General features: G+C 46.4%; 1 protein-coding gene across 1 annotated transcript in view; it reads left to right on the forward strand.

Annotated features, from left to right (window-relative positions):
- The window catches only part of LOC110496430 (endonuclease/exonuclease/phosphatase family domain-containing protein 1), a 36104-nt gene extending 27569 nt beyond the window's left edge, over positions 1-8535 (forward strand). Inside the window, exons 3-7 of the mRNA XM_021572328.2 lie at positions 3492-3602; positions 6966-7094; positions 7266-7410; positions 7563-7757; positions 7993-8535. Of these exons, the coding sequence (XP_021428003.1) occupies positions 3492-3602; positions 6966-7094; positions 7266-7410; positions 7563-7757; positions 7993-8180 (768 nt within the window). The 3' untranslated portion in view covers positions 8181-8535. The remainder of the gene's footprint in view (positions 1-3491; positions 3603-6965; positions 7095-7265; positions 7411-7562; positions 7758-7992) is intronic.
- Positions 8536-12080: the final 3545 nt, after the last annotated feature.

Raw genomic sequence — 12080 nt, forward strand, 5'->3', positions numbered from 1 at the left:
TTCCCTCAGACCTATATTATCTATTGACGCAACAGGGTGGGCAATGGACATGTTTTTATTTGCCACAGCAATTATTCCTTATTTCCATTAAAACTTGTAACGATTGGAAATGAAGCTTAATTTCCTCTTACTCACTGCTGCTAAAACAAGTGTGTGCGTGTGTGTGTGTGCCAGCTAGCCAGCTGGACTGTTATCCATACCAAGAGGATTCTGGCCACTGGAAATCTACGTCAGTAGCAGCATATCGGTTAGAAACAACAAATCGACAGGGTCTGGAAAATCTTAACTGTTATGCTTTGAATCCCAACCCTTCTGAGTGTGTGAAGTGGTATGTTGTCTACTCGTGTTTCAAGCGTTGCTGCAGAGTAGAGACTGGGGAACTATAACTGAGTTGGAGAAAATGGACTGTCAGTCTGCCTGTAGTTGTAGGGAGTAACCTGTTAAAGTAGTTTTATTTTTTTAACAATGCGACTCAATCATATTCAGAATAAACACATTCAGGAGAGATTTAAGAAATATTTCACAGCGCTTCCCTTTTTACTGCACTACACATCCGTGGTCTCCATGGTGACCAGAAATTATTTTATGGCCCCCATTCACAGTATTGATCAACACCGATCAACTTCAGTTAGATAATTACCTTTACGGAATTGAAAAATTTGACTCCATTTTATTCCGGGATAAAACATTTTGTTTACTGTAGATGGCAATCTCCATCTGTGTGCTAACTAGGTGATTACACACATATAGTACCAGTCAAACGTTTGGACACACCTACTCATTCAAGGGTTTTTCTTAAATGTTTCTATTTTCTACTTTGTATAATAAAGACATCAACTATGAAATAACACATGGAATCATGTAGTAACCAAAAAAGTGTTAAACAAATATATTTCAGATTCTTCAAATAGCCACCCTTTGCCTTGATGACAGCTTTGCACACTCTTGGCATTCTCTCAACCAGCTTCATGAGGAAATCACCTGGAATGCATTTCAATTACGAGGTGGGCCTTGTTAATTTGTGGAATTTCTTTCCTTAATGCATTTTAGCCAATCAGTTGTGTAGTGACAAGGTAGGGGTGGTTTACAGAAGATAGCCCAATTTGGTAAAAGACCCAATTCCATATTATGGCAAGAACAGCTCAAATAAGCAAAGAGACAACAGTCCATCATTACTTAAAGATATGAAGGTCAGTCAATCTGGAACATTTCAACAACCTTGAAAGTTTCTTCAAGTGCACTCACGAAAACCATGAAGCGCTATGACGAAACTGGCTCTCATGAGGACTGCCACAGGAAAGGAAGACCCAGAGTTACCTCTGCTGCAGAGGATAAGTTCATTAGTTACCAGCCTCAGAAATTGGCAACTAACTACACCTCAGATTGCAGCCCAAATAAATGCTTCACAGAGTTCAAGTAACGGATACATCTCAACATCGACTGTTCAGAGGAGACTGTGTGAATCACAGGACACCAATAAGAAGAGACTTGATTGTGCCAAGAAACATAAGTCCTGGTGGAAATCTGTCCTTTGGTCTGATGAGTCCAAATTTGAGATTTTTGGTTCTAACTGCCGTGTCTGTGAGACGCAGAGTAGGTGAACGGATGATCTCCGCATGTGTTGTTCCCACCGTGAAGCATGGAAGAGGAGGTGTGAGGGTGCTTTGCTGGTGACGTTGTCTGTGAATTATTTAGAATTTAAGGCACACTTAACCAGCATGGCTACCACAGCATTCTGCAGCGATACCCCATCCCATCTGGTTTGCGCTTAGTAGGACTATCATTTGTTTTTCAACAGGACAATGTCCCAACACACCTCCAGGCTGTGGAAGGGCTATTAGACCAAGAAGTAGAGGTGATGGAGTGCTGCATCAGATGACATGGCCTCCACAATCACCTGACCTCAGCCCAATTGAGGGTTTGGGATGAGTTGGATTGCAGAGTGAAGGAAAAGCAGCCAACAAGTGTTCAGCATATATGGGAACTCCAAGACTTTTGGAAAAGCATTCCAGGTGACTACCTCATGAAGCTGGTTGAGAGAATGCCAAGAGTTTGCAAAGCTGTCAAGGCAAACAGTGGCTACTTTGAAGAACCTAATAGAAATATATACAAAATATTTAGATTTTAACATTTTTCTTTGGTTACTACATTATTCCATATTTGTTATTTCTTAGTTTTGATGTCTTAACTATTATTCCATAATGTAGAAAATAGTCTGAATAAGAACCCCTGGAATGAGTACTGTAGGTGTGTCAACTTTTGACTGGTACTGGGTGTAAGATATGTCTGTATATCTCTCTTTCGCGAGCACACACACACACACACACACACACAGGTTTTGGGAGCTGTGCCAAGGCCTCCTCTATACCCACATCTTGGTTCATCACTGGTTGAATTATGGCTGTGGGTTTGTTCAACCTAGAAATAGCTGCCTTCGATCCATCCTCATCTCTCTCCGCTTCTGCCGGATCCAGGCGTCATGACGATAGTAAATTGTTTGTTTTCTACCGGCTGCCATTTTGAAATGTTATTAGCGTCCTTTATTATAGGCTGCTTGGCACTGTGTCAGCTGGAGTTGGTGCTTGACAATAATATAGGGCCTGCAGGAGAGCATGATGGGGTATTTATTGATGATAGTCACTGGTAAAGGTACCTTTCTTTCCCCAGTCAGAGAGACGGTATTAGCAGACAGTATGAGGACACACACACCCCTTAGTAGGAGAAAGTCAGACTGACAATAGGAGCAGTATGAGAGACCGGGAACTGACCTGATCAATGACAGTTGCTGAGGTGTCTCTTTCTCTCTGAACAGGAAGACAGGGAAGTGAGTGGATATAACCAGCATGAAATGACAGCTGTGCTAAAGGTTAATTCATGTCACTGTCTTCAACAATCTCCCTGGGTGGGGTGGAGGTGAGGGCTAGATAAGAGCCAGGGAAGGGACCCTCTTCTTATGCCCCCATAGGGAAGCTCTCCCTCTGGGACCTGGTAGCAGGTCAGTCAAGGAATGCCAGACACGACAGTCTCAAAACCAAGTTTTCTTCTCCCATTCCATCACTGCCAACTTCTTCAGTGACCTCTCACATTACAACACTGCTGGTGTCTGAGGCACACTAAAATACATTTAGTCGTTTTTCTTCTCTTTCCAAATCATATGGTACTATTTTAGGTCATTTCAAAAGGTGTCATTTGAGGAGTCATTTCACTTCATACCAAAAACGGTGCTAATTTCAAGTCGTTAAATATCTGCTGTGGCTATTTTAAAAACAGATTGTAGTGGATAAATAAATGCAGAGACAAAAATAGTGTGTTGACAGTAGTTGTGATCTACTACTGCTATGTCCAGTCAGCTGCTGTTTAACATGCCCCTACATCCATTGCATTGCCCACTGCATAGAAATAGAATGACTGAATAACTACTACACTATTTCTATGGTTTTCTGTCCAGTCTGGTGTTGTGTAATAATACAAATCCCTCTATTGTGTTGCAGTTCTGTGTGGAACTGAACCAGGGCTCGTTGGACAGCGTGAGGAAGTGGAGAAGACCACGGGGGGTCTGGAAGAGTACCGTCTCTGAGAAACCCACAGTACTGTCCAACAAGGTAAGGATACTTGTGACCTCACTGCACGAAACACAAATTTCTTCTGGCTTTCTTGCTTCTCTTCCCCTCTCTCTCTCTTTCAGTCTCTCTCCTGCTCTGTTTCTTCCACCCCAGCCCCTCTTACAATCTCACATCCCATCTGAAACAGACCACCCATCTCAATTAGTTCACACAGCCCAGAAGTAAACAGACATTATCACTGAAAAATGTGCTAACCCTTTACGCTCAAACATAACCTCTTTACTAAGGGTCTGTTAACAGTGACCAGATGTGGCACAATAGATCCCTTGATCTAAGGCCTGCTGTAGTGGTCAAAGGTCAGATGGTCTAGTACAGTATGATTTAAAGCTGGTTGATTTATGGGACCCTTAGAGAGGCCCTTTCTGTTCCCATAATGTCTGTCCAACACCATAAAGAATCTCTGAGGGCACACACACTCTGTCTTCCCAAACACCACAAGGACTAGATAGCAGTGTTTAACCTCCAAGGAAGCCCGTCTTGAAATTGACCCTTGAAGTAAACTTGAGCTTTATTCTGTCTCTGTGCCTGATGGCTCCTGTCAAGTAAGAAGGATAATACAGATCATGTGGAGGGGGGTCAGTAAACAAACCCTCCTAGTCCTCCCCTCTGACCACACTTACTGTCAACCTCCCAGCCCTGTCCTCACCTCTGACCTCTATTACTGTCAGCATGAAATCCATCCCTCTCCTAGTCCTGCCACTGTCAGCCTTCCAGCCTCCTTCTCCTAGTCCTGCCACTGTCAGCCTTCCAGCCTCCATCTCCTAGTCCTGCCACTGTCAGCCTTCCAGCCTCCATCTCCTAGTCCTGCCACTGTCAGCCTTCCAGCCTCCCTCTCCTAGTCCTGCCACTGTCAGCCTTCCAGCCTCCCTCTCCTAGTCCTGCCACTGTCAGCCTCCCTCTCCTAGTCCTGCCACTGTCAGCCTCCCTCTCCTAGTCCTGCCACTGTCAGCCTCCCTCTCCTAGTCTTGCCACTGTCAGCCTTCCTGCCATTGTCAGCCTCCCTCTCCTAGTCTTGCCACTGTCAGCCTTCCTGCCATTGTCAGCCTCCCTCTCCTAGTCTTGCCACTGTCAGCCTTCCTGCCATTGTCAGCCTCCCTCTCCTAGTCCTGCCACTGTCAGCCTTCCTGCCACTGTCAGCCTCCCTCTCCTAGTCCTGCCACTGTCAGCCTCCCTCTCCTAGTCCTGCCACTGTCAGCCTCCCTCTCCTAGTCCTGCCACTGTCAGCCTCCCTCTCCTAGTCCTGCCACTGTCAGCCTCCCTCTCCTAGTCTTGCCACTGTCAGCCTCCCTCTCCTAGTCTTGCCACTGTCAGCCTCCCTCTCCTAGTCTTGCCACTGTCAGCCTCCCTCTCCTAGTCTTGCCACTGTCAGCCTCCCTCTCCTAGTCTTGCCACTGTCAGCCTCCCTCTCCTAGTCTTGCCACTGTCAGCCTCCCTCTCCTAGTCTTGCCACTGTCAGCCTCCCTCTCCTAGTCTTGCCACTGTCAGCCTCCTTCTCCTAGTCCTGCCACTGTCAGCCTTCCAGCCTCCATCTCCTAGTCCTGCCACTGTCAGCCTTCCAGCCTCCATCTCCTAGTCCTGCCACTGTCAGCCTTCCAGCCTCCCTCTCCTAGTCCTGCCACTGTCAGCCTTCCAGCCTCCCTCTCCTAGTCCTGCCACTGTCAGCCTTCCAGCCTCCCTCTCCTAGTCCTGCCACTGTCAGCCTCCCTCTCCTAGTCCTGCCACTGTCAGCCTCCCTCTCCTAGTCCTGACACTGTCAGCCTCCCTCTCCTAGTCTTGCCACTGTCAGCCTTCCTGCCATTGTCAGCCTCCCTCTCCTAGTCTTGCCACTGTCAGCCTTCCTGCCATTGTCAGCCTCCCTCTCCTAGTCTTGCCACTGTCAGCCTTCCTGCCATTGTCAGCCTCCCTCTCCTAGTCCTGCCACTGTCAGCCTTCCTGCCACTGTCAGCCTCCCTCTCCTAGTCCTGCCACTGTCAGCCTCCCTCTCCTAGTCCTGCCACTGTCAGCCTCCCTCTCCTAGTCCTGCCACTGTCAGCCTCCCTCTCCTAGTCTTGCCACTGTCAGCCTTCCTGCCACTGTCAGCCTCCCTCTCCTAGTCCTGCCACTGTCAGCCTTCCTGCCATTGTCAGCCTCCCTCTCCTAGTGCTGCCACTGTCAGCCTCCCTCTCCTAGTCCTGCCATTGTCAGCCTCCCTCTCCTAGTCCTGCCACTGTCAGCCTTCCTGCCATTGTCAGCCTCCCTCTCCTAGTGCTGCCACTGTCAGCCTCCCTCTCCTAGTCCTGCCATTGTCAGCCTCCCTCTCCTAGTGCTGCCACTGTCAGCCTTCCTGCCACTGTCAGCCTCCCTCTCCTAGTCCTGCTACTGTCAGCCTTCCTGCCATTGTCAGCCTCCCTCTCCTAGTCCTGCCACTGTCAGCCTTCCTGCCACTGTCAGCCTCCCTCTCCTAGTCCTGCCACTGTCAGCCTTCCTGCCATTGTCAGCCTCCCTCTCCTAGTGCTGCCACTGTCAGCCTCCCTCTCCTAGTCCTGCCATTGTCAGCCTCCCTCTCCTAGTGCTGCCACTGTCAGCGTCTGCAGTTTGTCAAGGAGCCGTATTGTATTGTGAAGATGCTCTGGAATGGAGCTATAACTCTTCTGCTGCTGCTCTGACCTGTTCACTATAGAGCAGGATCTCTGTGTACGATTCGATTAGTTTTTATAATGGCTTTTGGTGTGTGTGTGTGGTGTGCAATTTGATTTGTTTTTTTTGTGCAAGTGTTTGTCTGCTTTCTGCACACGGTTTAGAAAGCTCCATTGAATTAGCAGCAGGAAGATGTAGCCAGTGGCTATCATATCTGTCTGTGGCTCCACTGCAGTGGCCTTGTTCTCTGGCTTTAATTATCTATGACACACGTCTGTCTGTTTCTCTCGCGCTCTGTCGCTCTCTCTATCTGTCTGTCTCAGTCTGTGATGCTGATCATGTCTCACCCTCCTGTTAACCCCCCCCCCCATTACCCCAGCACATGATCCCCTCCTGCCCCAGGGGCAGACCCACCAGAACTCAGAGAGGCCTATACTTCCCTAGGTGAGAGACCTCATTTAACTAACAGAGAGGAGAACTGAAGATACAGCCATGCCTTCATCTTCAGTATACAGGCCAGACATCCCCAGGCTCTCTATATTTAGAGAGGGCAGATCAGGAAACACTTAGCCTCCCCCTTCTCCCTAGGAATATAGAGACTGAGCTCAGGCTTTGGGAACTTCACTGAAAACTGAGTTGACTCCAATTCTTGTTCAAGGGTTTTCTGGAAGTTTGACTAGTCTCCTTTCTTCACTGCTGTCTGTCTGTTGTCATCTCTTCCATCAGGGAGTCAGTTATTCTGGGTTCCTGTGGGACAGCTCTTCTGGGATCGACCTGAAAGAGGCTTCTGTCCTGGAGAGTCCTGTTGTCAACGGCAATGAGAAACACGCCCGGCCGTATCTTGCCCACTTTTATGTAAGTCAACAGGGAGTGTGTGTTTTGTGGGATCTCCCTATGCTGAAATGTTGATCATAAAATGACTAACAGAATGCATTACTCATTTTATTGCCCCTATCAATACCATTATAACCATATAATGTCCTGCAAGAGAGACTAACATTATGTTAATTATTAATATGTGACTAGATTGGATCGTCTGAGCTGACGATTGTCAATGTCCACATGAGAGCTCCGGCCGTGTCTGGGGCTGAGGAGTCCAACGTTAGGAACCACCACTCGGAGGAAGTCAAGGCCCACAGACTGACCTCTAGTATCCAGAAGGCACTGAAAGGTCAGTAGCTAAAGGTCTCCCTATTCTGTCTTTTCAAAACTTATGTTCTCTTTCATTATTCTTACCCTCTTTCTCTTCCTCGGTGGGTTATTGCATTAGGTTATTTGACATTGCTACATGGCTAATGTCCATCTGTGGTTTCTGTGTGACAGTTCAGAAGGGCCTGGTGGTGTTGGGGGACTTTGGCCTTTCCCCCCAGAGCAGTGAGCTAGATCAGCTGAGGAAGGAGCGGCTGAGCCCCCTGGTTCCCTCCAACATGTTCACCAACATCAGCACCCGCTTCCCCCAGGGCTCCCTCTGTCTGGACAACATCTGGGTCAGCAAGTCACTGAAGAAGATCTACGCAGGTACGTCTGTCTACAGATGTAACTGTGTGTGTCAGAATATGTAGCATTCTTACCGTTCTAGTTATGCCCACTGCAATAAGATACCAATCTAACCATTGGCACATGAATGCTCGATTTGCATGTCTGTTATAGTGATGAGCTTGGCTATGGGGTGATTTGAGTGACACCAAGAATTTTATCTGAATGTTTAACCTCTGACCTGTATGTATCTCCATGTATATGCTGCTCCCTGCAGGTCATTGCGTGGTGGTGCGGGAGGGCCTGACCAACCCCTGGATACCTGACAACTGGTCGTGGGGCGGGGTGGCGTCCGACCATTGTCCTGTCATGGCCGAGTTCTTTGTGGACGTGGCGCTGAAGGAGCTGAGAAACAGAGTTAGCGTGGTAGAGAGAGGCGAAAGTATGTCGAAACACGAACGGTGACGACCACTCGCCGGCGCCACGGACATACAGATGTGGCGGTTGTGGAGGGAGATTGTGACATCATGACATGTCAAACTGACCTGACTTTGCTCTGGACTGGATCCTGCTTTGGTCTGGTTTTTGTAGTGGAGCAAAGGGTGGATTTACCTGACAAATGTGAATTGAAGCACCGAGATTGCCTTTTTAGTTTCCTTTATCAATGTACAGTAGACTACCATGACATTGTTTTGGAGTAAATCATTTAAGAGGTGTGTGTGTGTATGTACAGTGCCTTGCGAAAGCATTCGGCCCCCTTGAACTTTGCAACCTTTTGCCACATTTCAGGCTTCAAACATAAAGATATAAAACTGTATTTTTTTGTGAAGAATCAACAACAAGTGGGACACAATCATGAAGTGGAACGACATTTATTGGATATTTCAAACTTTTTTAACAAATCAAAAACAGAAAAATTGGGCGTGCAAAATTATTCAGCCCCCTTAAGTTAATACTTTGTAGCGCCACCTTTTGCTGCGATTACAGCTGTAAGTCGCTTGGGGTATGTCTCTATCAGTTTTGCACATCGAGAGACTGACATTTTTTCCCATTCCTCCTTGCAAAACAGCTCGAGCTCAGTGAGGTTGGATGGAGAGCATTTGTGAACAGCAGTTTTCAGTTCTTTCCACAGATTCTCGATTGGATTCAGGTCTAGACTTTGACTTGGCCATTCTAACACATGGATATGTTTATTTTTGAACCATTCCATTGTAGATTTTGCTTTATGTTTTGCATCATTGTCTTGTTGGAAGACAAATCTCCGTCCCAGTCTCAGGTCTTTTGCAGACTCCATCGGGTTTTCTTCCAGAATGGTCCTGTATTTGGCTCCATCCATCTTCCCATCAATTTTAACCATCTTCCCTGTCCCTGCTGAAGAAAAGCAGGCCCAAACCATGATGCTGCCACCACCATGTTTGACAGTGGGGATGGTGTGTTCAGCTGTGTTGCTTTTACGCCAAACATAACGTTTTGCATTGTTGCCAAAAAGTTCAATTTTGGTTTCATCTGACCAAAGCACCTTCTTCCACATGTTTGGTGTGTCTCCCAGGTGGCTTGTGGCAAACTTTAAACAACCATTTTTATGGATATCTTTAAGAAATGGCCACTCTTCCATAAAGGCCAGATTTGTGCAATATACGAGACTGATTGTTGTCCTATGGACAGAGTCTCCCACCTCAGCTGTAGATCTCTGCAGTTCATCCAGAGTGATCATGGGCCTCTTGGCTGCATCTCTGATCAGTCTTCTCCTTGTATGAGCTGAAAGTTTAGAGGGACGGCCAGGTCTTGGTAGATTTGCAGTGGTCTGATACTCCTTCCATTTCAATATTATCGCTTGCACAGTGCTCCTTGGGATGTTTAAAGCTTGGGAAATCTTTTTGTATCCAAATCCGGCTTTAAACTTCTTCACAACAGTATCTCGGACCTGCCTGGTGTGTTCCTTGTTCTTCATGATGCTCTCTGCGCTTTTAACGGACCTCTGAGACTATCACAGTGCAGGTGCATTTATACGGAGACTTGATTACACACAGGTGGATTGTATTTATCATCATTAGTCATTTAGGTCAACATTGGATCATTCAGAGAGACAGAGAGTTTGCTGCACTGAAAGTAAAGGGGCTGAATAATTTTGCACGCCCAATTTTTCCGTTTTTGATTTGTTAAAAAAGTTTGAAATATCCAATAAATGTCGTTCCACTTCATGATTGTGTCCCACTTGGTGTTGATTCTTCACAAAAAAAATACAGTTTTATATCTTTATGTTTGAAGCCTGAAATGTGGCAAAAGGTCGCAAAGTTCAAGGGGGCCGAATACTTTCGCAAGGCACTGTGTGTATATATATATATGTATGTATGTATGTATATGTATGTTATAGACAGACATGAGTGTGCCAAAAACATTTTTAATATGTATATGAAATAAAAGGAAATTAACAGACATTCCCTTTGTGTCCAGTCGACTGATCTTATATGAGATCCAACCACCGGAGCCCTAGCTTGTTCAATACAGTATGATACAAGCAAACACAACTAATGTGAATTTCACATGATTCTGTTGTACTTGTGCCTGTGACCTACCTAGTGGCTGTAGCTTATAGCTTGCACACTGCTGCACAGTAATACTAGTACATTTAAGTCAGTGAGTGAAATGGGAGGTTGGAGCTTAGCTGTTGAAGCCATTTAAAGCTGTTCTATTAATGTGTGTGTGTGTGTGTGTGTGTGTGTGTGTGTGTGGAAAAATTAGGAAATTTGGCATGGAGCCCAGCAACCAATTACTAGCTCCTTTCAACACAGTCTGACCAGATGAAGATAGCATCCAGTGTGTGTATGCATACACACACAAACAACTCTGAACTACAGTATACAGTGCCTTCAGAATGTATTCACACCACTTTATTTTCCTACATGTTGTGCTATGTGTGATTAAAATGGATTGAAATGTCATATCTGGTCAATTACACAACATACTGTTTTCTTTTTAAATGAAAAATAAAACCCTAATATATCTTAATTACGTAGGGGGTTGAACAATTGAGTCAACATGTTAGACTCGCCTTTTGCAGCGATTACAGCTGTGAGTCTTTCTGGGTACCTCACAAAAATGTACAGATGCACCATTGACAGCATCCTGTCAGGCTATATCACTTCCTGGTACGGCGACTGCACTGCCCACAACCGCAGGGCTCTCCAGAGGGCGGTGCGGTCTGCACAACGCATCACCATGTGCACTGCCTGCCCTCCAGGACACCCACAGCACCCGATGTCGCAGGAAGGCCAAAAAGATCAAGGACATCAACCAGCTAAGCCGTGGGCTGTTCACCCCTCTATCATCCCGAAGGTGGCCAGTGCATCAAAGTGGAGACTGAAAAAAGAGCTATCTTAAATCGCCATCACTAGCTGGCCTCCACCCAGTACCCTGCCCTGAACTTCTTCACTGTCCGTAGCTGGCTACCACCCGGTTACTCGACCCTGCACCTAAGATGCTGTTGCCCTATGTACGTATATAGACATGGAATCACTAGTCACTTTAATAATGTTTACATACTGTTTTACCAATTTCATTTAGTAGCAGTCAAAAGTTTGGATACACCTACTCATTCAAGGGATTTTCTTTATTTTTACTATTTTCTACGTTGTAGAATAATAGTTAAGACATCCAAACTATGCAGTAACACATGGAATCATTTAGTAACTTTTTTTTAAACAAATCAAAATATACACTGCTCAAAAAAATAAAGGGAACACTTAAACAACACAATGTAACTCCAAGTCAATCACACTTCTGTGAAATCAAACTGTCCACTTAGGAAGCAACACTGATTGACAATAAATTTCACATGCTGTTGTGCAAATGGAATAGACAACAGGTGGAAATTATAGGCAATTAGCAAGACACCCCCAATAAAGGAGTGGTTCTGCAGGTTGTGACCACAGACCACTTCTCAGTTCCTATGCTTCCTGGCTGATGTTTTGGTCACTTTTGAATGCTGGCGGTGCTTTCACTCTAGTGGTAGCATGAGACGGAGTCTACAACCCACACAAGTGGCTCAGGTAGTGCAGCTCATCCAGGATGGCACATCAATGCGAGCTGTGGCAAGAAGGTTTGCTGTGTCTGTCAGCGTAGTGTCCAGAGCATGGAGGCGCTACCAGGAGACAGGCCAGTGCACCAGAAGACGTGGAGGAGGCCGTAGGAGGGCAACAACCCAGCAGCAGGACCGCTACCTCCGCCTTTGTGCAAGGAGGTGCAGGAAGAGCACTGCCAGAGCCCTGCAAAATGACCTCCAGCAGGCCACAAATGTGCATGTGTCTGCTCAAACGGTCAGAAACAGACGCCATGAGGGTGGTATGAGGGCCCGACGTCCACAGG

Source organism: Oncorhynchus mykiss, chromosome 18, assembly GCF_013265735.2.
Source record: "Oncorhynchus mykiss isolate Arlee chromosome 18, USDA_OmykA_1.1, whole genome shotgun sequence".
NCBI lineage: Eukaryota > Metazoa > Chordata > Actinopteri > Salmoniformes > Salmonidae > Oncorhynchus > Oncorhynchus mykiss.